Genomic DNA, 27,033 nt, shown 5'->3' with positions numbered 1-27,033 from the left:
ATCCTGACAGTAACCCCCTGCAGGTAACTTGCTTAAATCTAAGATCTTCATCATAATCCTCATTCCTTTTCAAATCTTGTTAATGTTTGAAATTTGTGATCACTTCCTTCTCCTTCAGACTTCTTCCTTTTTTTGAATTTTGTGTTACCACAAATTCATGATATTCTACCTTTAGATTTCTTTCGCTGGCTCCATTTCTGTTACATTAACTAGCAGAGTGCATTGTGCATTTATGTGCTCAGTAAACCTTCTCAAATTTAACTTTTCAGAGCTCCATGTCTGGACATTTTCAAATGCCAAATTCTGATGGGGACAAAAGTGTTATGTTAGTGCTTATAGATTTTAGAATAGCTATTGACTCATATTGGTACATGGAAGCAAAAATGTTTTTACATTCTGAAAATCTGTAAGCACTAACATTAACACTTTTGTCCCCATCAGACATGGAAGATAAAACACATTTTTGAATGCCTGCTATGTGCTAGACATTTCTAGGCACTGTAGGAGACACAAAGCTGTATAAAATAGAATCCATGTCATGTTTATAGTCCACTGGGGAGAGAAGACTGGCTAATCATATAGATGACTCTAATAGAAAATATAAATAAAGCAGTTGCTTTTAAGGGTTTTGTTTTTAGTAATGGGATCACTTTTTTTAAAATGAAAATGTTATACAGAATCTCAATATCTAACAAAAATGAATTGTTCTGATTGATCTACTTGGGAGAATTTTCTAGCTTATAGAAATAGACCTCTGTTCTATATACTTGCTTTCCAATTCAGGAGTGACCCCAGAGGCATCTCTAATAATGTTAAGATTCTGCACTAAAGAGTAAGCTCAGAACCTATGAAAGTGAAGTGCCTAGAGGGATCAAAGCTGAGAAACATGTACCTTACTTAACATTTTGTCATAATGTTTGGTACAGATGGCCATCTCTGCCACTAGACTGTGAGCTCTTGGAGAACAGAGACTAATTTTGGCAGGGGAATTACACTAAAATAGATAACCTGGGAGCAAAGTACACATTGGATTGGAAGAAGTAGTAAAGAAACTGATTGTGGAACCATTACAGTAACCCAGCTAAGAAGTAGGGATGCCATAACCTCAGGAGCAAACAGGGATAAAAGGAAGACAGAAAGAAGGATCTTGACGGTTGAATTGCTATAAGAAATTACTGAGTATGATGTAGGAAAGTGGAAATTAGAGATAAATTTAATGACTTAATTCCAAATAGAAAAATTATGGGCCAGACATGGTGGCTCACGCCTTTAATCCCAGCACTTTGGGAGGCCAAGGCAGACAGATCACTTGAGGCCAGGAGCTTGAGATCAGCCTGGGCAACATGGCAAAGCCCTGTCTCTAGCAAAAAATACAAAAATTAGCCAGATGCAGTGACACTTGCCTATAGTCCCAGCTACTCTGGAGGCTGAGGCACAAGAATCGCTTGAACCCAGGAGACAGAGGTTGCAATGAGCCAAGAGTGCACCACTGCACTCCAGCCTGGGTGGCAGAGTGGGCCCTGTCTCAAAAATAAATAAATAAATACATATATACATACATAATAAAAATTATGATACTTTGGCCGAGCACGGTGGCTCACACCTGTAATCCCAGCACTTTGTGAGGTCAACGCGGGCAGATTACCTGAGGTGAGGAGTTCATGACAAGCCTGACCAACATGGAGAAACCCCATCTCTACTAAAAATACAAAAAAATTAGCCGGGTGTGGTGGTGCATGCTAGTAATCCCAGCTACTCAGGAGGCTGAGGCAGGAGAATTGCTTGAACCCAGAAGGCAAGCGGAGGTTGCAGTGAGCCGAGATCATGCCATTGCACTTCAGCCTGGGCAACAGGAGTGAAGATCCGTCTCTAAATAAATAAATAAATGAATGATACTTTAAAATGAATTAGAGCAGTCAATAGGAGGGGTTGTTTGAAATGAAATTAAGTCAAAGTTTTAGTATAGGATCAAATTTAAAATGACAAAATTATGGGTCATTTAGAAGTACAGAGCCTGGGCCGGGTGTGGTGGCTCACACCTGTAATCCCAGCACTTTGGGAGGCAGAGACGGGCGGATCACGAGGTCAGGAGATCAAGACCATCCTGGTTAACATGGTGAAACCCCGTCTCTACTAAAAATACAAAAACATTAGCCGGGCGTGGTGGTGGGCGCCTGTAGTCCTAGCTACTGGGGAGGCTGAGGCAGGAGAATGGCATGAACCCGGGAGGTGGAGCTTGAAGTGAGCCAAGATTGTGCCACTGGGCAAGAGAGTGAGACTCCGTCTCAAAAAAAAAAAAGTAGTACAGTGCCTGGGAGACTTAAGAACAGATTTTTTTTTTATATAAATATATATTTTTATTATACTTTAAGTTCTAGGGTACATATGCACAATGTGCAGATTTGTTACATATGTATACATGTGCCATGTTGGTGTGCTGCACCCATTAACTCATCATTTACATTAGGTATATCTCCTAATGCTATCCCTCCCCTCTCCCTACACCCCATGACAGGCCCCGGTGTGTGATGTTCCCCTTCCTGTGTCCTAGTGTTCTCATTGTTCAATTCCCACCTATGAGTGAGAACATGAGGTGTGTGGTTTTTTGTCCTTGCAATAGTTTGCTGAGAATGATGGTTTCCAGCTTCATCCATGTCCCTACCATGGACATGAACTCATCCTTTTCTATGGCTGCATAGTATTCCATGGTGTATATGTGCCACGTTTTCTTAATCCAGTCTATCATTGTTGGACATTTGGGTTGAAATACCATTTGACCCAGCCATCCCATTACTGGGTATATACCCAAAGGAATATAAATCATGCTGCTATAAAGACACATGCACACGTATGTTTATTGCAGCACTACTAACAATAGCAAAGACTTGGAACCAACCCAAATGTCCAACAAAGATTTTTTTTTAAATGCCCAGGTGAGTGGCTTTTTAACCTTATGAATCACCTGAAAAGCTTAAGAAAACGACCAATCTGAGCCCTACCCCAGACCAGTTAAATATTCAATATGATTAAGAGCCACATTCTTCTTAGTCACTTGGGCATGTAAACTTGAAGTATCTAGGACATCAACTTTCCTTCAAAATAACTGAAATCAGTCTCTTTGCAACACTACTGAAATCAGTTCTTTATCGTTGTGTACCTGGATTATCACACCTGTCCTCAACTTCTCTATATACAGTTCCCTCCTTCCATCACATTCTGTCATCATATCATGTCTCTACTCTGAAACCTTAAATGACCTCTATAACCTGTAACATGATGTAGTAAATATGTACTTAGCCTGGCATTCAAGACTGTATACAATTCTGACCCCAAGCTATCTTTACGCTGTTCTGTTAATGAGAATTCACCTAGTCCAGTCTACTCACTCAACACGTGTATTCCTCCCCTTGCATCTTTGCAAAATCTTGTTTATTATAATAATAATCTGCTTTTCTTCTACCATCGAAATCTCACCCATCCTTCTTGATCCAGCTCAAATCCTAAGCTTTTCCACAAACTTCCAAGTTTATTTAAGTGGACCTTTTAATAAACGTGAAATTGAACTCCCAGAAAAGCAGATAATTAATTAGACCATTATTTTAGCACATTAATATAAATACGATTTCCTTATTTAAATCTTATAATCTTCATCTGTGCTTTTAATTTTCCATAGTGTTGGAAGGATAGTACTTTATATATCACAGGCACATTTAAAATACTTTAAGATTTAAATAAGTAAATAAATAATTTAATGTCTTTATAAGGTTTTATAAGAATAGCTTATAGGAGACAGTTTTTTTTTTTTTTTTTAGGCCTCTCAGATTATCATTGATTGAATTTACAGATTAGACCTCCATTTCCATCCAGGCTCTTCTACATAACCTCTCTGGACGCTGATTTCCCTTTCTGCAAAAAAATATTAATAAGCTGTATATGAATTCTTTGATTGTTACAAGGATCATGTCAGATAATGGATCTAAAAGAACTGCAAAGTGATATATAAATAGCAGTTGTACTTTATACTCCTATTTGTGGTCATTGCAGAGCAGGGGAAGTAGGGATAATTTTTCACTTTATTTTCTTCTAAAGTTTTTTATTATTTCATTAATAGACATATTAATAGACATTAATGAAATAAGGGAATATACGTCTGCTATATTCTATGTGCTATGAACTTACACATAATAGGTATAGATTCCTTCTCTTTATCTTACAGCTAATTAAAATGAGGAAAAAACTCAGATGATTTATTCATCAAGTGTTTATTTGCACCTGTATTGTGTCTTGTACTAAGTGCTGTGGAGATGCAAAAGAAGACCAGGCGCACTGGTTCATGCCTGTAATCCTAGCACTTTGGGAAGCTGAGGCAGGAGGATTGCTTGAGCCCAGGAGTTCACAACAAGCCTGGGCAACGTAGCAAGACCTTGTCTCTACTAAAATCACATATATATGGCTGACTGTGGTGTGCACCTGTAATCTCAGTTACTCAGGAGGCTGACATAGGGGGATCACTTGAGCAGAACAAGATGCAAAAGAATCAGTTAACCTGTCCCTATCCACAAAAAGCTCACAATCTAATTGGAAAGATATAGCACATATGAAGACAAAGAGAACATGCAAGTGTATAGTATGAGCAAGTAGTGTGTCTGACAGGCAAGGCTGATAAAGATCAGTGAGTGTCAAACTAGTAGAAACTACTGTAAATAAATGGGTGCTGAAAGTTAATTCAACATTAACAATATACATTATTGCCATCATCTTATTTATTACTTTTTTTTTTTTTGAGATGGATTCTCATTCTATCTCCCAGGCTGGAGTGCAGTGGCGTGATCTTGGCTCACTGCAAGCTCCACCTCCCACGTTCACGCCGTTCTCCTGCCTCAGCCTCCCAAGTAGCTGGGACTACAGGCGTCCGCCACCATGCCTGGCTAATTTTTTTGTATTTTTTTTAGTAGAGATGGGGTTTCACTGTGTTAGCCAGGATGGTCTCGATCTCCTGATCTCATGATCTGCCCGCCTCTGCCTCCCAAAGTGCTGGGATTACAGGTGTGAGCCACTGTGCCCAGCTGCTTATTTATTACTTTTTAAAAGTTCCTTAAAAGTATAATGTGTTCTTAATAAAGAAAGGTTAGATTTAACATTAAGTGTACAAGTTTTTAAAAAATTCTTATAATAACATTAACATCAATTAATATTATGGGGAGAAGATATCAGACATTGGATTACCTTCACAGAAAAATATTAATTAAACTAAATTCATGTTGTACAAGAGGCAAAGTAATATATACCACAAGCAATACACACAGTGCTAATAACAATAATGTTTATTAGTGATGATAACTTCAGAGCAGATAAGTAACAGAGCACTCAGAGGATCTCTGAGCCCCTACAGTGGTTCCACAGGGGTGTGCCTTGTCCAGTTGGAGACTGGACAAGAAACAAGATCACTCAAAGAGAAGGCTCTGCCTTCATACCACTATATATTTTGAGGTTAGTCCAAGTCCTTCATTATTCTAAGAAACAACATATATCTCAAAGGACCTCTGGGCCTAGAATAACACTAGGGAGTATGCATTACAAAGGACCAGGGTCTACAAACCAAGGACTTTGAGAACAGCAGCTAAAGACCCTACTGTTCCTCTGCAAATCAGCTCAGTGGCTAAGCAGGTTTGCTGATGGGTCTTGGGAACAAGAGAAGGAAGAGAACCCCCATGGCCATTTAGCTAAGACTGAGGGTTTATTCCTTCTCAGTCCACCCCCTGACTCTTGGTGTGGCTGACTAGATATATGCGTCCCCATCTGGAATAGAAAGCAATTCGATTTTAAATGGTGACTTCAGTGTTTGTTGACAGTGCTGAAAGAGTCATATAGCCAGAGAAATTCTAAAACAAACAATATACCACAGCATTAGGAGATACAGCGCTCCCATGAGCAATCTGGCTGCATATCCAACAAAAAGTCCAAAGCCATGCAATTCTCTAATATTACTCAGGTCAAGGAAGCAATACTAATCTGTTCAGTGATATGATCCCAGGCTTTCTCAATGGCAGTGTTTCCCACGATAGCAACTGCGGGTCATATCCTCAGCTTCATAGGTGACTATTCAAGGCAAGAGCCCTTGTACAAAGTAATGAAAGCCTGTATCCTTGACACCTGCAGATAGGCTCTAATGCTGGCCCTGGAGATCACAGCTGGAAAAGTGACGAGTGTCTTAGATTTTGAGTCACTATTAAAGGTCTCATAGTACTTCCAAAATGTGCAGTGTTATGTACAGGTGGGAGGCAGGGAAAGCATGCCTTTCACATAAGACGACAGGTTCCACTGGATTACAGAGGTCTAATGCTACATTTTATATCCACTTGGCATTTATGTTTTTCTGGGGTTAACACACTGTCAGCATGCTATTAGACTCAACTGCAGGTCTGGAGTGGAAGTATTTGGTTGAGAGTTTTATGCTGCTTTGGGGTTCTCCTAATGTGGGACATGGATCCACTGGGAGCCAAGATGTCAGAGTAGGTGTTTCTCTGCACCTGAGAAGTTGAGTAGAGTTTTACACAGTATGACTAGTAAGGGAAGTTAATGGAGGGCCAGGGCAAATGAGAACTCTGGTTAATACCAGGTAGGAGTAATTCCCTTGGTGTTATCTGGGAGTCCTCCACAGTTGAGTATGTTAGGCATAACAAATCCCACATTGTGATACCTTTGCACTGAGTGTCATTGTGTGGGATCGCTGCAGAGGATTATTTGGTACAGTCTGTTAATATCTGCAAGAAAGGTGAAGAGAGAGTTATTCATGCTCCAACCACACTTTCACTTTTTTTGGTCAGGGACGTTTATGCCCAAGCACAGTCCATCATTATCTTCAAGGACAACCTATATGGTCTGTTCTTTCTTTCCGCAACAGTAAGTTCCACATGAAAGCAGGAGTTGCACTTTCCCACCAGAGAAACTCTGTGGATAGAATATACTATATGGGTATAGAGACTGCAGCAAAATCTCCCACTTGCGGAATAAGCATACAACAGAAATTTAGAATGTTTGGAATAAAGAGAGAATCAAAATTGCCCTTCTGTAGGTGTAGCTAGCAGTGTCATCAGGAAGTCAGGAGAGCATCCAAGTTTGTATCCATCCATTTGTCTGTCATATGAACACACAAAGCTCCCAGCCACCTGTTGAAATTATGACAGGTAGAACAAAAGGAAATAACTACTGAGGTATAAAAACTCAGTTCTTGGCATACCAAGTAGATTCTTCGTCTGTTTCTGCTTTTTGACTCCCAGGTGCCAAGGAACTTCACCAAAGTGGAGGGACCTTTATAAGTATAAACAGCAGAGGTCACCCAGACCAGACAATCTTATAAAGTCATTGTTAAAGGGATGGGTACAGCTGTCTTTCAGAATGCTATTCCAGCATTCTATACTGCCTGTGGTTAAGAGGGAGCCTAGAACAGCCACTTAGTACCATGTTGGCAATACCATTCTACATGGTCCCATTGTAGAATGCCGGCAGCTGTGAAAGCACTTTCATTGCTTAATTGTATCATATCTAGAAACCCCAATATATAATAATATACCTAAGTCTTGATAGTATGTATATTATCTGCAAATGGAGGAGACACAGTAACTCCGAAGGTGTATACCATTCATTAGCTAGAAGAAATCAAACACCCAAAAACTCACACTTGCCATCAGAGTCTCTGCCTGAGACCAGTCATAGATCACTTGTAGTACTAGTGTCAAACAGAGTTAGGCAAACGGGGTTGTTAAATTGTGAAATGGTGTTGCGCAGTACACCTGCCTGAGTCTGTTCTTGTATAAGAAATGCAACCTGTTTCACCTCTAGGTGTGCAACACTGTCGCACAACGTCTGCTGACCTTGTAAGTATAGGTGGGTTTTGGCAACATACCTGGCCAACAGTTATAGAAGCTACTAACAGAAGTCACAAAAAAATGTCTAACTAAGGGCTAGGCATGGTGGCTTATACCTGTAATCCCAGCACTTTGGGAAGCTGAGGTGGGAGGATTAGTTGAGCCCAGGAGTTCAAGACCAGCCTGGGTAACATGGTGGAACATGGTGGAACCCCATCTCTGCAGAAAAATTAGCCAGGTATAGTTCCAGCTACTTAGGAGTTTAAGGTGGGAGAATCAATTAAGCACAGGAGTTCGAGGCTGCAGTGAGCCACAATCGCATCACAGCCCTTCAGCCTCAGGGACAGAGCAAGACCCTGTCTCAAAAAGAAAAAAAAGTCCAACTGACATGTGGACTTAAATACCCCACCCTGATAAAGGAACTAGAGTTCACGCAAAAGGTCCAAAAGCCTTTGCAGTGATTGTAATTCTAATCTTTCAGCCATAGGTAACATGGACTCCAAACCCCAGTTGAGGAACTTGTTTACCAGAGCTCTTTTGCAATCTGGAGCTATGATACTTGGTCCTCCATTTCTAGCAAACCCATAAATATTGGAGGCTCTTCTCTTTTCCAGCATAATCATCTGGGGTACATGGTTAGTGATCCCTTGGAAGAGAGTAAAGGGGACTGAGCCCACCTGTATTTCTCCTTGAGTTTGAAAGGGCTCAGATTAGAAACAAAGAAGCTTGGCTTCTAGAGTTGACTCAAACTCACAAAGTGGAGCTGATGACTAGGAGCATTCCCACCAGCAATGCCACTTCCAGAGTCAAGATAATGCAGAGTATCTCCCTGTCTCTATGTCCTTTTCTCCAGAGTCTCGAGGCTCTGAGATCTTACCAGTTTGTGTGGATGAAGCTTAATAGCCCTCGTCCTCCCCAAGGACCTTCTTCACCTAATCTTCTAGTGACTCCACCTCTCCCAATAATTACTGAAGTCTGTAAACTATTCAGTATCATGTTTCATCTCACATGTCCCTTTTCCACAGTCTCAGTGGGTCTTTTAACTTTTTGAATAGGACTACATTCCCACACTCAAGAATTAGGCCATCTCTCAATTTCTGTCTTATCATTCCTTCTGTTTATGAGCAATACCACATTTATTGGCGTGAGGGAGACTGCCTGAAGTTCAGCCTATCTGTCTACTCCTTCTTTTGTTCCTTCTTCCTTTATATTTTGGGCAAAAACCTGTGCATCTCATGAGACCCTGTCTCTTTCCATTTCCGCCTCTGCTGTGGGGCTTGTATGACCTAAAAAGAACTATTTCATGTCCAACATTGCCTCCTAGATGAAGGAATAAGTCAAAGCCATTGTCCACTTAGGAGGACCTGCTCTGATTTGGTCATCCAACATTCTCTGCACCAAGAGCATGTTGTCAGGGATTCTCTACTCAAACCCTGGATTTTCTTATAATTATGCTAACACAGCCAGTTGTCTCAGAGTGTGTCAGAGTAACTAAACTATCTGTGGATCTAGTCCACTTCACATTCAAGTGTCAGGAAAATCACCCCAATGGTAATATGTATTACTCATGCTACCAAGCATCCAGTTTAGAAGCAGGGTTACAACATCAGCCCCGGTATTATTAGTCAACCCAGACTGCTCATTGTTTAACCAGGTCATGTGTTTCCTTTTACTCAGCTTCACTTAACAACACTGTTGTCTCCTAACCATGCAAATTAGCAGGCTAAGCCTCTACTATCCCTACAGTAGTGGACCTAATAAGAGTCTTGCTCTTGCTCTGTATAATGCTGGATCTCCTCCTGCTGGTGGTCTTACTCAGGCTCCTGTACACTGTGCCTCACAGTAACTGGCTTCACATACAGCAGGACCAGTTGCCTCATATTACAGATAAACAGTGGGAATTTGCCACACCTTCCCTTCTAGAGAGACTACCACACCCTTTCTAGTGCACCCTACCAATTTGTACTCCTGAAAATCTCTAAGCTGATAAGGAGAAGAGAGAGAACTTAATTTCAAGCCACTGGAAACCCTCTTTACCACTTGAGGGCTTCTGCCATTCTCAGGCGTAGCTACTGAGACTGTCCTAACTGCCAAGTGAATTACCACTGTCCCCAGAAGAAATTCTTTGACCCATGGGTTCTCCTCTTTCAGAAAGCCATGACATCGGGACTTTGTTGGGCACCAACTGTAGTACAAGATGGTTACACAAACCACTAACACACATGGTGCTATTAGCAGAAAAGTTTGTTAGTGAGAGTAACCTACAAGCAGAGAAGTAACCGTACACAGGATTCCCAGCCTTCATAATGATTCCACAGGACTTGGACATGCAACAAGAGCACGCCAAGAGATGAAACACTGTACCCCACACCTTGCCCTGTATGCATTAGTGTGAGAAAGAGTAGAAAGCACTTAATTTCTGAGTAATGATAAACATTATCAAGGGACCTTTGGGTTTAGAAACAGTGCTAGGACATATGCATATCAAGGGTCAAAGTCTACATAGGGAGGACGCTGAGAATAGTGTTGATGTCAGCTGAAGGCCTTCTGACCTTCTGCTGCCTCTCAGGGAAGTGGGAAAGAAGAAAGCCCCTATGGCCTTCCAGCCAAAACCAAGGATTTTTTTTCCAGTCCAGTTCACTGGTTTTTTTTTATTTGTTTGTTTTTTGTTTTGTTTTGTTTCATTGTACTATAAGTTCTGAGATACAAGTGCAGAACATACAGGTTTGTTACATAGGTATTCACTTGCCATGGTGGTTTGCTGCACCCATCAACCCGTCATCTACATTAGGTATTTCTCCTAATGCTATCCCTCCCCCAGACCCTCACCCCCCTGACAGGCCCCAGTGTGTGTTGTTCCCCTCCCTATGTCCATGTGTTCTCATTGTTCAACGCCCACTTATGAGTGAGAACATGTGGTGTTTGGTTTTCTGTTCCTGTGTTAGTTTGCTAAGAATGATGGTTTCCAACTTCATCCATGTCCCTGCAAAGGACATGAACTCATCCTTTTTTATGGCTGCATAGTATTCCGTGGTGTATATGTGCCACATTTTCTTTATCCAGTCTATCATTGATGGGCATTTGAGTTGGTTCCAAGTCTTTGCTATTGTGAACAGTGCTGCAATAAACATACATGTGCATGTGTCTTTATAGTAGAATGATATATAATCCTTTGGATATATACCTAGTAATGAGATTGCTGGGTCAAATTGTATTTCTGGTTCTAGATCCTTGAGGAATCACCACACTGTCTTCCACATGGTTGAACTAATGTACACTACCACCAACAGTGTAAAAGCGTTCCTATTTCTCCACAGCCTCGCCAGCATCTGTTGTTTCCTGACTTTTTAATGATCGCCATTCTAACTGGCGTGAGATGGTATCTCATTGTGGTTTTGATTTGCATTTCTCTAGTGACCCGTGATGACGAGCTTTTTTTCATACGTTTGTTGGCTGCATCAATGTCTTCTTTTGAGAAGTGTCTATTCATATCCTTCGCCCACTTTTTGATGGGGTTGTTTTTTTCTTGTAAATTTGTTTAAGTTCTTTGTAGATTCTGGATATTAGCCCTTTGTCAGATGGGTAGATTGCAAAAATTTTCTCCCATTCCGTACGTTGCCTATTCATTCTGATGATAGTTTCTTTTGCTGTGCAGAAGCTCTTTAGTTTAATTAGGTCCTATTTGTCAATTTTGGCTTTTGTTGCCATTGCTTTTAGTGTTTTAGTTATGAAGCCCTTGCCCATGCCTATGTCCTGAATGGTATTGCCTAGGTTTTTTTCTAGGGTTTTTATGGTTTTAGGTCTTACGTTTAAGTCTTCAATCCATCTTGAGTTAATTTTTGTATAAGGTATAAGGAAGGGGTCTAGTTTCAGTTTTCTGCATATGACTAGCCAGTTTTCCAAACACCATTTATTAAACAGGGAATTCTTTCCCCATTGCTTGTTTTTCTCAGGTTTGTCAAAGATCACATGGTTGTAGATGTGTGGCGTTATTTCTGAGGCCTCTGTTCTGTTCCACTGGTCTATATATCTGTTTTAGTACCAGTACCATACTGTTTTAGTTACTGTAGCCTTGTAGCATAGTTTGAAGTCAGGTAGTGTGATGCCTCCAGCTTTGTTCTTTTTGCTTAGGATTGTCTTGGCTATACGGGCCTTTTTTTTTGGTTCCATATGAAATTTAAAGTAGTTTTTTTCTAATTCTGTGAAGAAAGTCAATGGTAGCTTGATGGGGACAGCATTGAATCTATAAATTACTTTGGGCAATATGGCCATTTTCACAATATTGATTCTTCCTATCCATGAGCATGGAATGTTTTTCCATTTGTTTGTGTCCTCTCTTATTTCCTTGAGCAGTGGTTTATAGTTCTCCTTGAAGAGGTTGTTCACATCCTTTGTAAGTTGGATTCCTAGGTATTTTATTTTCTTTGTAGCAATTGTGAATGGGAGTTAGCTCATGATTTGGCTCTCTGTTTGTCTATTATTGGTGGATAGGAATGCTTGTGATTTTTGCACATTGATTTTGTATCCTGAGACTTTGCTGAAATAACTTACCAGCTTAAGGAGATTTTGGGCTGAGACGATGGGATTTTCTAAATATACAATCATGTCATCTGCAAATGAGACAATTTGACTTCCTCTCTTCCTATTTGAATGCCCTTTATTTCATTCTCTTAACTGATTGCCCGGGCCAGAACTTCCAATACTATGTTGAATAGGAGTGGTGAGAAAGGGCATCCCTGTTTTGTGCCAGTTTTCAAAGGGAATGCTTCCAGCTTTTGCCCATTCTGTATGATATTGCCCGTGGGTTTGTCATAAACAGCTCTTATTATTTTGAGATACGTCCCATCAATACCTAGTTTATTGAGAGTTTTTAGCATGAAGGGCTGTTGAATTTTGTCAAAGGCCTTTTCTGCATATATTGAGATAATCATGTGGGTTTTGTCATTGGTCCTGTTTATGTGATGGATGACGTTTATTGATTTCCGTATGTTGAAACAGGCTTGCACCCCAGTGATGAAGCCAACTTGATCATGGCAGATAAGCTTTTTGATATGCTGCTAGATTCAGTTTGCCAGTATTTTATAGAGAATTTTCGCGTCAATGTTCATCAGGGATATTGGCCTGAAATTTTCTTTTTTTGTTGTTTATGCCAGGTTTTGGTATCAGGTATTGATGCTGGCCTTACAAAATGAGTTAGGAAGGAGTCCCTCTTTTTCTATTGTTTGGAATAGTTTCAAAAGGAATGGTAGCAGCTCGCTTTTGTACCTCTGGTAGAATTCGGCTGTGAATCTGTCTGGTCCTGAGCTTTTTTTGGCTGGTAGGCTATTAATTATTGCCTCAATTTCAGAACTTGTTATTGGTCTATTCAGGGATTGGACTTCTTCCTGATTTAGTCTTGGGAGGGTGTATGTGTCCAGGAATTTATCCATTTCTTCCAGATTTTTAGTTTATTTGCATAGAGGTGTTTATAGTATTCTCTGATGGTAGTTTGTATTTCTGTGGGATCAGTGGTGATATCCACTTTATCATGTTTTATTGTGTCTATTTGATTCTTCTCTCTTTTCTCCTTTATTAGTGTGGCTACCAGTCTATCTATTTTGTTGATCTTTTCAAAAAACCAGCTCCTGGATTCATTGATTTTTTGAATGGCCTTTTGTGTCTCTGTCTCCTTCAGTTCTGCTCTGATCTTAGTTATTTCTTATCTTCTGCTAGCTTTTGAATGTGTTTACTCTTGCCTCTCAGTTCTTTTAATTGTGATGTTAGGGTGTCAATTTTAGATCTTTCCTGCTTTCTCTTGCAGGCATTTAGTGCTATAAATTTCTCTCTAAATCTCTGGCTGTGTCCCAGAGATTCTGGTACGTTGTGTCTTTGTTCTCACTGGTTTCAAAGAACTTATTCATTTCTGCCTTCATTTCGTTATTTACCCAGTAGTCATTCAGGAGCAGGTTGTTCAGTTTCCATGTAGTTGTGTGGTTTTGAGTGAGTTTCTTAACCCTGAGTTCTAATTTGATTGCACTGTGGTCTGAGAGACTGCTGGTTATTATTTCCGTTTTTTTCATTTGCTGAGGAGTGTTTTACTTCCAATTATGTGGTCAGTTTTGGAATAAGTGCGATGTGGTGCTGAGAAGAATGTATATTCTGTTGATCTGGGGTGGAGAGTTCTGTAGATGTCTATTAGGTCCTCTTGGTCCAGAGCTGAGTTCAAATCCTGAAAGTTCTTGTTAACTTTCTGTCTCGTTGATCTGTCTAACATTGACAGTGGGGTGTTAAAGTCTCAACTATTATTGTGTGGGAGTCTAAGTTTCTTTGTAGGTAACTAAGGACTTGCTTTATGAATCTGGGTTCTGCTGTATTGGGTGCATATATATTTAGGATAGTTAGCTCTTCTTGTTGTGTTGATCCCTTTACCATTATGTAATGCCTTTGTCTCTTTTGATCTTTGTTGGTTTAAAGTCTGTTTTATCAGAGACTAGGATTGCAACCGCTTCTTTTTTTGCTTCCCATTTTCTTGGTAAATATTCCTCCATCCCTTTGTTTTGAGCCTATGTGTGTCTTTGCATGTGAGATGCATCTCCTGAATACAGCACACCAAAGGGTGTTGACTCTTTATCCAATTTGCCAGTCTGTGTTTTTTAATTGGGGCATTTAGCCTGTTTACATTTAAGGTTAATATTGTTATGTGTGAATTTGATCCTGTCATTATGATGCTAGCTGGTTATTTTGCCCAATAGTTGATGCAGTTTCTTCATAGTGTCGATGGTCTTTACAATTTGGCATGTTTTTGCAGTGGCTGGTACCGGTATTTCCTTTCTATGTTTAGTGCTTCCTTCAGGAGCTCTTGTAAGGCAGGCCTGGTGGTGATAAAATCTCTCAGCATTTACCTGTCTGTAAGGGATTTTATTTCTCCTTCGCTTATGAAGCTGAGTTTGGCTGGAGACAAAATTCTGGGTTGAAAATTCGTTTCTTTAAGAATGTTGAATATTGGCCCCAACTCTCTTCTGGCTTGTAAGGTTTCTGCAGAGAGATCTACTGTTAGTCTGATGGGTTTCCCTTTGTGGGTAACCTGACCTTTCTCTCTGGCTGTCCTTAACATTTTTTCCTTCATTTCAACCTTGGTGAATCTGACGATTGTGTGTCTTGGGGTTGCTCTTCTCAAGGAGTATCTTTGTGGCGTTCTCTGTATTTTTTAATGTTGGCCTGTCTTGCTAGGTTGGAGAAGTTCTCCTGGACAATATCCTGACGTATATTTTCCAGCTTAGTTCCATTCTCCCCATCACTTTCAGGTACACTAATCAAACATAGGTTTGGTCTTTTCACATAGTCCCATATTTCTTGGAAGCTTTGTTCATTTATTTTCATTCTTTTTTCTCTGATCTTGTCTTCACACTTTATTTCATTAAGTTGATATTCAATCATTGATATCCTTTCTTCTGCTTGATTCAGCTGTTGATAACTTGTGTGTACTTTCTCTAGTTCTCGTGCTGTGTTTTTCAGCTCCATCAGGTCATTTATGTCCTTCTATAAACTGGGTATTCTAGTTAGCAATTCCTCTAACCTTTTTTCAACTTTCTTAGCTTCCTTGCATTGGGTTAGAACATGCTCCTTTAGCTCAGAGGAGTTTGTTATTACCCACCTTCTGAAGCCTACTTCTGTCAATTCGTCAAACTCATTCTCCGTCCAGTTTTGTTCCCTTGCTGGCAAGGAGTTGTGATCCTTTGGAGGAGAAGAGGCATTCTGGTTTTGGGAATTTTTAGCCTTTTTGCGCTGGTTTTTCCTCATCTTCATGGATTTATCTACCTTTGGTCTTTGATGTTGGTCAGCTTCAGATGGAGTTTCTGTGTGGATGTCCTTTTTGTTGATGTTGATGCTATTCCTTTCTGTTTGTTAGTTTTCCTTCTAACAGGCCTCTCTGCTGCAGGTCCGCTGGAGTTTGCTGGAGGTCCACTCCAGACCCTGTTTGCCTGTATCACCAGCGGAGGCTGCAGAACAGCAAAGATTGCTGCCTGTTCCTTCCTCTGGAGCCTTCGTCCCACAGGGGCACCCGCCAGATGCCAGCCAGAGCTCTACTGTATGAGGTGTCTGTCGACCCCTGCTGGGAGGTGTCTCCCAGTCAGGAGGCACGGGGGTCAGGGACTCAATTGAGGAGGCAGTCTGTCCCTTAGCAGAGCTTGAGTACTGTGCTGGGAGATCTGCTGCTCTCTTCAGAGCCAGCAGGTAGGAACGTTTAAGTCTGCTGAAGCTGTGCCCACAGCCGCGTCTTCCCCCAGGGAGATGGGAGTTTGATCTATAAGCCCCTGACTGGGGCTGCTGTCTTTCTTTAAGAGATGCCCTGTCCAGAGAGGAGAAATCTAGAGAGGCAGTCTGGCTACAGCGGCTTTGCTGAGCTGCAGAGGGCTCCGCCCAGTTTGAACTTCCTGGCAGCTTTATTTATACTGTGAGGGGAAAACCGCCTACCCAAGCCTCTGTAATGGCGGACACCCCTCCCCACACCCAAGCTCAAGCGTCCCTCGTCGACTTCAGACTGCTGTGCTTGCAGTGAGAATTTCAAGCCAGTGGATCTTAGCTTGCTAGGCTCTGTGAGGGTGGGATCCGCCGAGCTAGACCACTTGGTTTCCTGGCTTCAGCCCCCTTTCCAGGGGAGTGAATGGTTCTGTCTCGCTGGCACTCCAGGCACCACTGGGGTATGAAGAAAACCCTTGCAGCTAGCTCAGTGTCTGCCCAAATGGCCACCCAGTTTTGTGCTTGAAACCCAGGGCCCTGGTGGCATAGGCACCGGAGGCAATCTCCTGGTCTGTGGGTTACAAAGACCACGGGAAAAGCCTAGTATCTGGGCCAGGGTGCACCATTCTTCACAGCACAGCCCCTCATGGCTTCCCTTGGCTAGGAGAGGGAGTTCCCAGACCCCTTGCACTTCCTGGATGAGGCAACGCCCCACCCTACTTCGGTTCACCCTCTGTGTGCTGCACCCACTGCCTAATCAGTCCTGATGAGATGAGCCAAGTACCTCAGTTGGAAATGCAGAAATCACCCACCTTCTGCGTTGATCTCGCTGGGAGCTGCAGACTGGAACTGTTCCTATTCGGCCATCTTGCCTGGAAGTAGTTCACTGTTTTTTTTAAAGCCATTTGGGGTATGTTAGATTATAGATAATTTATTCAGTATTGGAAGGAAACTGAAACAAGTTTATTGTTAATTATACTGTGATATGAATACTATTCTTCCATTTTGTATTAGGATATGGTTACAGCATTAAGTTTGCAAGTATACAATGTAATTGCTACCATGGAAATGTGAAAATCTTCCATTAAGGGTAATGGTTTTATGTTATCATCTTAAAATTTTCTGGATCAGCCTGGAAAGGAACAATCCTAAATAGACATAATAAGAATCTGCTTCCTTTAGTGTCTTCCACAATAATCTCAACATGCTTCCTAGCGTCTTCCTTCCACTATCTTCAAGATGCTTCCTAGGAGCTGGTTTGTGGTAACACTGTCAACTGAAGACGAGAAAGCTCTGCGAGTACTCCTAAGGTTTAGCCATACTGAGTGGGTAGGGGCGCTTGAGCCCTAGGAAGGGGCCATTTGTGATTGAACCTCTCTTCAACCTGTACTCTAAATTTACATTTCTTGCTTTTTCTTTTTCACTTAGAGTTTAGTAAAAACTCTCTGAAAGTTTTAGCTTGCTTCAGTCCAACTAAGGGGAGCCAAAGGAAAGATGTTTCACTTGAACCAAGAATGATGGACCCCCAGAATCCCGTGAGAACAATTAGGTGAACTAACAGGGGTCAGAGTGATTCTGGTAAAACTCAAGGAGACATAGCTTCTTTCCAGTAGCAAACTTTGCTACTTTTAGCATTCATTTACATTAGGAAATGATATTTTGTCATTATGTACTGCAGTTGCTGCCAGGGTAGTTAATTAAGTGAAGAGTACTTCCAATTTTCTCTCTTACTTGTCTTCCTCTTCTTTCTTCTGCTTTGAAGATGGTTGTTTATAGTCATTGACACATGTCAAAGAAGTAAGGACTAGAAAGACCAGGGGATTATATGAGATAAAAGATAGAATACTATTTAAAATTAAAGAATCTCTTTACACTAAATATCCCATATATATTTTCAAATGATTAAAAGTAATTTTACAGCCAGAGGCAGTGGCTCACACCTGTAATCCCAGCACTTTGGGAGGCTGGGGTATGCGGATCACGTGAGGTCATGAGTTCAAGACCAACCTGACCACCATGGTAAAACCCCATCTCTACTGAAAATACAGAAATTAGCCAGTCATAGTGGCATGTGCCTGTAGTCTCAGCTGCTTGGGAGACTGAGGCAAGAGAATAACTTGAACCTGGAAGGTGGAGGTTGCAGTCAACCGAGATTATGCCACTGCACTCTACCTGGGTGACAGAGTAAGACTCCATCTCAAAAAATATATATATTTTTTTTAATTAGAGGTTTAACTGTTAGGATTAAGCAATTTGAACGTAAAAGTCAAAGATAGCCATGACTTTTGAAATTACCGTCAGCTCAATATTAGATACAAATAAGTCATCTTCTAGTCTCAAACTAGTAAAAATTGGTGTGTTTCTTATTGGTTTTAGAATATATGACAGCAATTTTTGAAATTTTTTTTAGTTCTCAGAATACAAATATTAGTACTCCATTACTAGCTAATACATTATCTAAAGTTAAAAGGATTGGAACACACAGGTATATGAGGAAAATATTTGTGACTATTTTCACATGTGCCTAACTAGAGGTAAAAGTATATGTCTTGGTTTTTTTTCTTCTTTGCATGCCTGCTAACTTTGATTGGATGCCAGATATTGTGAATTTTACCTTGTTGGGTGCTGGATATTTTTAAGTTCCTATATTCTTGACCTTTGTTTAACCAAGGCACAGTTAAGTTACATCCTTGGAAAAGTTCGATCCTTTCAAGTCTTGCATTTAAACTTTATCAGGCAGAACTAGAACAGTGCTCATTCTAGGGCTGATTATCCCCTGCTCCTGAAGCAAGATCCTTCTGAGTACTCTACCCAATGCCTATGAATCTTGAGGTTTCCCACTCTGGTGGGTAGGAACAGGAACTATTCCCAGCCTGTGTGAGCACCTGGCACTTTCCCCTCACACATATTTTTTTCACCAAGGTATTTTTTTCACCAAGCCTCACACATATGTGCTGATCAGTATTTAGCTAAATACTCGAGGGGTTCCTCTGCAGATCACTGGAGTTCTCTGTGCAGCTCTCTCCCTTCCAGAATATTCTCCTGAGCACTTTAGCCACTTTGGTCTCCCTGAGCTTTCAGTTGCATCTTCTCATCTTAGGGAGTTTGCCAGGCTCCACCTGGATTACTCCTCCTTATTGCTGTATCCTAGAAGCTATCCCAAGGCAGTAAGCTGGGGCAATCACAAGACTCACTGAGTTTGTTTTTCAACTTTGTTATTTGATGTTCAGTTTCCTGCAAACTGTTGGTTCATGTATTTTATCTGTTTCTGGTTGTTTCATACAAGAAGGTAATCTAGTCCCTGTTACTCTATATTGGTCAGAAGTATAAATCTGATGTATAGGGATTTAATTTCAACTAGAAACTAATTTGAAGAGAAGGAAGGATATGAGGGCTATGTCAAACATTAATAAAGGACTGGTTGGATAAATTATGATATACCTATATAACAAAATTATGCAGCTGATCACAAAAATGAACTACAGATGAACTACAGTTACATGTTTTGGAAAGTTCTGTAAGGAATACTGTTAGTGAAAGAATTAAATTCATCCTTTTATTTCGTTATTCAATGAATATTTATTGAGCACCTCCTTTTATTTTCTTTAGAAACAGGATCTCACTATGTTGCCCATGCTGGACTCAAACTCCTGGGCTCAAGCGATCCTTCCACCTCAGCCTCCCCAGCAGCTGGGACTACAGGTGCTACTGTGCCTGGTTTATTGAGCCACTGTTTTATAGTAGCCACCATGCTAAGCATTTGGAATCCAATAATAGCAAGATACAGACATTGACTGGGCACAGTGGCTCGTGCCTGTAATCCCAAAGCTCATGCCTGTAATCTGCAGGTGGATTGCCTGAGCTCAGGAGTTTGAGACTAGCCTGGCAACATAGTGAAACCTCGTCTCTACAAAAAATACAAAAATTACCTGGACTTGGTGGTGTGCACCTGTAGTCCCAGCTAATTGGGAGGAGTTGGGAGAATCACTTGAGCTTGGTAGGTCGAGGTTGCAGTAAGCCCTAATCACACCACTGCACTCCAGCCTGGGTGACAGAGTGAGACCCTATCTCAGAAAAAAAAAAAAAAAAAAAAGATGTAGACATTGCTCTGCCTTTAAACAGAGCTTGTTGATTTAAATTCTAGTACGTGGGAGGGAAGGTAATCGAAAATAAACAAACATCATGATTAATGTTAAATTCTGTAAAGGAAATATATAGAATGACATTCTAAGATGAATGGGGGGTCCTAATTTTAGATAAGGTGATCAGAGAAAATCTCTGTAAGGAAATAACATTTATTATCTGAGACATGAAGGATAAGGAGCCAGTCAACAAAACAGTATCCCATGCAGAGGGAAGAACAAGATCAAAGGCTCTGAGAAGGGCAAGAACTTAGCATGTTCAAGAAGCTGAAAATAGAAAGTGAGAAGAGGAGCAGAGTTATCAAGGACAAGAGTGGTGCAGAGGTGGTGGAAGTTTTCAGGAACCAGATTATAGAATGTTGTAGGCCTTGGTTAGGAGTTTGGTTTTTATTCTAAGCCGCAGAAAAGTGAATAGTAGTATTCCATTTATGTAATAATGCAAAATGGTAGTCATAGATAACGTATATATGATTTCTGGGAAGATATATTGATGTAATTAACCATGGCTGCCCCTGAAGTGTAGAAATAGAGATTGAAGGAATAGGTAGAAAGGCCTTTACTTTATACCCTTCATGACTGAATGTTTTAACTTGCGAGCATATTACTTTTCAAATTGAATAAAGTAGTGGATTTATGTTTTTAAAATAGTACTTATAAATTATTTTTAAAACAATGAGCAAAAATATGAACCAGAAATTTACAAAAGAGAAATACCAGTAAACCTGTGAAAAGATATTCAGCCTTACTAATGACCAGAAATAATGCAATCTAGATTTTCACCTCAAATATTGGCAAAAACAAAAAATACTGACAGCATCCAGTTTCATCGAGGATATAGGCACACAGATGCTCTCAGTTACTTTAATATGAGTATATATTGATCCAGACTTTGTAGAGGACAGTTTGACAGTATATTTCAAAAACTCTGAAAAGTACACATCTTAGTTTTTTTTTAGGAATTTATTTTAAGGAAGTAAATCGGGAGAACAAGTCCAAAAATATAGATAAAAAGTCATTATTTACAGCATTGTTTATAATAGTGAATAATTGGGACCTATTATTATATATCAGTAGAAATTATTTAAGTTATGATATAGTTCATTCTGTTGCCATTAAAATTTATGATGAAGTTATATGTTTATCGACATATCAAGGTGTTTACAGGGTATTATTCAATAAAACCCTCTAGCAGTTTAGAATATTATGTATGTAGTAGAATTTCTTTCCTTAATTATGTGGATATAAGTGTGTATGTATCACATAGAGAACTCCTAGAAGTTTAATACAAAAATATTAAGGGTAATTTTTGCTGTGTAGTACAGCTTGTAATATTTTTTGTACTTTTAATATTTTTGGATTTTAATTTTTTATAACAAATATATGTTAATGCCGGCCGGGCGTGGTGGCTCATGCCTGTTATCCCTGCACTTTGGGAGGCCAAGGCAGGTGGATTGCCTGACCTCAGAGATTCGAGACCAGCCTGGCTAACTTGGTGAAACCCTGTTTCTACTAAAAATACAAAAAAATTAGCCAGGCATGGTGGTGCACCTTTGTAATCTCATTTACTCAGGAGGCTGAAGCAGGAGAATCGCTTGAACCCAGGAGGCAGAGGTTGCAGTGAGCTGAATTCGCACCATTGCACTCCAGCCTGGTGGAAGAGTGAGACTCCATCCATCTCAAAATAAAATTTAAACAAACAAACAAACAAACAAACAAAATATATATATATGTTAATTTTGCAGTGAGTGAAAGCTATAATCTATAAAAAAGGAAAATATAGGGAGTATTAGGTAATATAGAAAAGTTTAAGTATTTATGCATATAAGTTGATAAAGAGTAATGAAATTTAATTACAGTATTGGTTTGATCTGGAGTAACTGATGTTCATAATGCTTTTTGATTTTGTAGGACTAGAAGAAATTGCAAAAGAAAGAGAAAAACTAAAAAAGGCAGAAAGTGTCCAGATCAAAGAAGAAATGTTTGAGACTTCTGGGGACAGTTTAAATTGTTCAAATACAGATCACTGTGAACAAAAGGAAGATCTTAAAGAAAAAGATAACACAAATCTATTCCTTCAGAAACCTGGCTCTTTTTCCAAATTAAGCAAGCTTTTGGAAGTAGCTAAGATGCCTCCTGAGTCAGAAGTTATGACTCCCAAACCAAATGCTGGTACAAATGGGTGCACGTTGTCTTATCAGAACAGTGGAAAACATTCACTGGGCAGCATTCAGTCAACAGCAACGCAAAGCAATGTGGAAAAGGCAGATTCTAATCTGTTTAATACTGGTTCAAGTGGTCCAGGGAAGTTCTACAGTCCTCTCCCCAATGACCAGTTACTAAAAACGCTGACTGAAAAGAATAGACAATGGTTTAGTCTTTTGCCACGAACACCTTGTGATGACACTTCACTTACTCATGCCGATATGTCAACTGCTTCTTTGGTGACTCCTCAGTCTCAGCCACCATCTAAGTCACCTTCACCTGCCCCAGCTCCTCTTGGATCTTCTGCTCAGAATCCTGTTGGCTTAAATCCATTTGCTTTATCACCTCTTCAGGTTAGTACTGCTAACTGTAACTCATTTTTATATTGCTTTATGTAATCTTTGACCCCATGGAGATTTTTGCTCAAGGGGGATCACTCAAATAGTTAAAATATTCCTGCTACAGTTTGAAAACTAAAACAAGTCAGAATTTCTGTCACCCAGGTTCATTAGAACTACTGATTTCTAGCCTTGGTCTAAGTCTTTTTTAATTACTTTTTAACTTATTACTGTAATGGTATATCTGAAAGGAAGATTACTTTGGGGAACAAATAAGAACATGGAATTTAACATTTTTGTTGCTAATGTATTTCGTTTTCCTGTAATTGTAATAAATGGAAGAATATTTTTTGGAATTTGAAAAATAATTTCATATTCCAAACATTTTTCCTAACTTCTTAAAGTAATCTACTTCTCATTAATAAATGTTTTCTTTTTGCAGGTGAAAGGTGGAGTATCTATGATGGGACTTCAGTTTTGTGGGTGGCCCACTGGTGTGCTTACTTCTAATATTCCATTTACATCATCTGTACCTAGTCTAGGATCGGGGTTAGGGTTATCAGAAGGAAATGGTAATTCATTCTTGACTTCCAATGTTGCTTCAAGTAAAAGCGAATCTCCAGTACCACAGAATGAAAAGGCCACTTCAGCTCAACCTGCAGCTGTTGAAGTAGCAAAACCAGTAGATTTTCCTAGTCCAAAACCTATTCCAGAAGGTAGGTACATTGAGATGGTTTACAGCCACTTACTCAATTTCAATATTATGGATTCCTATATTATAACTGAATATTTGACGGTTCTATATGTAGTTAATAAATCTTTTTATTTCCATGGTGTCATTTCCTATTCAAAATATTTGTAAAAGTTCTACTTATTTATCTTGACTTAGAAATGCAGTTTGGTTGGTGGAGAATTATTGACCCAGAGGACCTAAAAGCTTTGCTCAAAGTGCTGCATCTCAGAGGAATAAGAGAAAAGGCATTGCAAAAGCAAATTCAGAAACATTTGGATTATATTACTCAAGCCTGCCTCAAGAATAAGGATGGTATGTACCTAAAAAAGCTTTCAGCTTTCTTTCTTGCTTAGTTATGAGAATTAATTATTCTAAAGCATATTTTAGTACAGTCTATTGGTCCTTCATATTCATGAGTTCCACATCTATGGATTCAACCAATCGCAGATCAGAGTCAAAGAAAGATGGGTGCATCTGTACCGAACATATACAGACTATTTTTTCTTATCATTCTTCCCTAAATAATGTAGTATAACGACTATTTCCATAGCATCTACATTGTCTTAGGTACTATAAGTAACCTAGAAATAACTTGAAGCATATGGGAGGATGTACATAGATTACATGCAAATAGTACACCTTTTTTTTTTTTTTTTTTTTTGTGCGAGAGTCTTGCTGTGTCACCTAGGCTGGAGAATGGTGGTGCAGTCATAGCTGACTGCATTCTCAAAGTCCTGGGCTCAAGCAATCTTCCTGCCTCAGCCTTCTGAGTAGCTGGGACTACAGGCACATGCCCCCACACCCAGCTAGTTTTTTTTTTTTTTTTTTTTTTTTTTGTAGAGACAGGGCCTCACTATGTTGCCCAGGCTGGTCTCGAACTCCTGGCCTCAAGTGATCCTCTCACCTCAGCTTCCCAAAGTGCTAAGATTATGGGCATGAGCCACCACTCCTGGCCAACACCATTTTATATAAGGGATGTGAACATCTCTAGGTTTTGGTATTCATGGGGGCAGAGGGGGTCCTAGAACCAATCCCCCACAGATATCAAGAGAGAAATGATATCTTAATGCACTACTATTTTTTTCTGTTTTACTCAACAGACTGTTTATATTTTTTAAGTTGGTGTTACTGTCTTGTAGTTTTTTTTACACCCGTAGCATATTGTTTTGTGTTTCTTAGCGTGTTTCTACTTTTAAGAGTAAGCTGCCTGTACATACACAAGTGCATTTGTGTATGTCAAGTTAGATGTACATGGGTCTCCTAGAATTTTATTCACTTTCTGGAAGAAGTCTCTGAGGGGAAAAGCTTAATAAATGGATTTTTAAATTAATTTATTTTTAAATGTAGTTGCTATTATTGAACTGAATGAAAATGAAGAAAACCAAGTAACTCGAGATATTGTGGAGAACTGGTCAGTAGAAGAACAAGCAATGGAAATGGATTTGAGTGTCCTTCAACAGGTAGAAGATCTAGAAAGGAGAGTTGCATCAGCAAGTTTGCAAGTGAAGGTAAAGTCGACTTGGAATAAAATATGTTTTTAGGATAATGGAAGGTAATTAATGTTTATTACATGCCTAATATATGCTAGTTAATGTGCTGAATGTTTTTATTTTCTCTCATTTAATTCTGAAAACAATCCTGGATTAATTTGCCCATCTGTTAAGGAACCAGGCTCAGAGTAAGTAATGTGCCAATCATATAGTAAGTGCCTAAATGTGCATTTAAACCAAGTCTGACTCCAGAGCCCATGTTCTTTTTAGTAATCTTGCTACCTCCTTAATGGTATTCAGAAGTATTATTTCTGATGCGCAGTTCTTTACTGCCAGCAGAATTCCAGTTTCACTGAGATGAATGTGATGATCTAGTACAAATATTATCAAACTCCTGTTGTAGTGTTTCATATAGGGCCATGAACTTCCTTATATACAAGCCTTGTTATATGTCAGACTTTTACACTATATAGTTTAATTTGGAGACCAATATAGATATATCCAAATATATGTTATAGACCATTATGATATACTGACACATGCACACATACCCTACATATATATGTAAAGTTTTTATTTACTGATTTATTCATTCATTCCCTCATCTATCTGCTGGGTATTGTCATGTCACAGGTAATGATCAGAACTGGCTTCCAGTGGACAAACAAAAGGAAAGCTTTACCCTTGTGCAAGAATTTTTGGTTTTGTAAAGAGGGGTATAAAGGTCTCCTTAAAAGCATGAAAGGTTTAGAACCTGCTAAGGTTCTGTTTTGGTTTTGGGGTTTTTTGTTTTTTTGTTTTTTGGTTTTTTTTTTTTTGAGATGGAGTCTCATGCTGTCGCCCAGGCTGGAGTACAGTGGCATGATCTTGGCTCACTGCAACCTCCACCTCCAGGTTCAAGTGATTCTCCTGCCTCAGGCTTCCAAAGTACATGCCATGACGCCCCACTAATTTTTGTATTTTTAGTAGAGATGGGGTTTTGCTACGTTGGCCAGGCTGGTCTCAAACTCATGACCTCAAGTGATCCACCCAGTTTGGCCTCCCAAAATGCTGGGATTACAGTCATGAGCCACTGCGCCTGGCTAGAATCTGCTAAGGTACTAAAGGTTTAGAAACCTTAATCTCCATGTAATTTGATTTGAAATGCCTTGCTTTATTCAGAATGAGAAATTTATGGCATAATGCTATCCTATTTAATAATTGAGATTTTGTTTCATAATTAGTTTAACATAGGCATTTGGACACTTTTGAGGATCTCAAAAAATGTAGTTTTCCAAAGCTAATAAAATATCCCTTTCTTGTGACAAACGTAATTACCAACCTTGGGAAGCAAAAATTTATTATTGAAACTATTGTGCTAGTAAACTATGTCTCCTCCTCCAAGTTCTATAATACAGTATAAAAATGCCTCGTGTATTGTCATCTTCCTGGCATCTTCAACAAATGAACCCTTTCACACTATTTTATTTTCTGGAGAAATGAAAATTATTCCATTTAGTGCTAGAATTTTTTAACGTGTTTTTGGATCACTTATGTTACACATTTCACTGCCTTCTTAAATTGAAAATAAAAAGCCTGATTTAACTTATCATGGTGGCACAGAATCATCAGTATGAAGATCAGTTATCAGACAATAATTCCCTCAGGAAATGAGAAGAGGTTTTGCACCTAACCTAAATGATCCTAGTGTGCTTTGGTTTTAAAACTGCTACATCTACTTTCTATAGTCTGTGGTTGTCCTCTCAGATTGTCAGTTGATACTACTTGCTGGTTTAAATTTGATTGGTTCCATAAGCCCTATTTTCCTCCAGCTTTTTCCCAACTCATTTGCCAATTCTAGTTGACTGTTGGTTGGGAAAGTGTATCATCAGGCTTTTAAAAAATATGTGTAAAGTCAGAGTGTGGGCCTGAAACATTTTCCTGGTGACATACTCAGATTTTGGTCCTTTGACCTTATCACATTGCTGGCTGCTTAAATGTTCTTGGCTGTGTTATCAGTAGCTAAGATAAGTAGAATTTGCTTCATAAATTGTTTTAAAT

The 27,033-nt window shown here is 39.6% G+C and overlaps 1 protein-coding gene across 16 annotated transcripts in view; it reads left to right on the top strand.

Moving 5' to 3' along the window:
* Positions 1 to 27,033, top strand: part of BAZ2B (bromodomain adjacent to zinc finger domain 2B) — a 395,277-nt gene that overhangs the window by 341,727 nt on the left and 26,517 nt on the right. For all 16 annotated transcript variants that reach the window (XM_054548956.2, XM_054548959.2, XM_054548958.2 and 13 more), the window contains 4 exons: positions 22,139 to 22,785; positions 23,213 to 23,486; positions 23,660 to 23,815; positions 24,851 to 25,011. In XM_054548956.2, the coding sequence (XP_054404931.2) occupies positions 22,139 to 22,785; positions 23,213 to 23,486; positions 23,660 to 23,815; positions 24,851 to 25,011 (1,238 nt within the window). The remainder of the gene's footprint in view (positions 1 to 22,138; positions 22,786 to 23,212; positions 23,487 to 23,659; positions 23,816 to 24,850; positions 25,012 to 27,033) is intronic.

The sequence above is a fragment of the Pongo abelii genome, chromosome 11 (assembly GCF_028885655.2).
Source record: "Pongo abelii isolate AG06213 chromosome 11, NHGRI_mPonAbe1-v2.0_pri, whole genome shotgun sequence".
Lineage (NCBI taxonomy): Eukaryota > Metazoa > Chordata > Mammalia > Primates > Hominidae > Pongo > Pongo abelii.
Note: the sequence above shows the minus strand (reverse complement) of the source record. Positions and strands in the feature narration are given on the sequence as shown.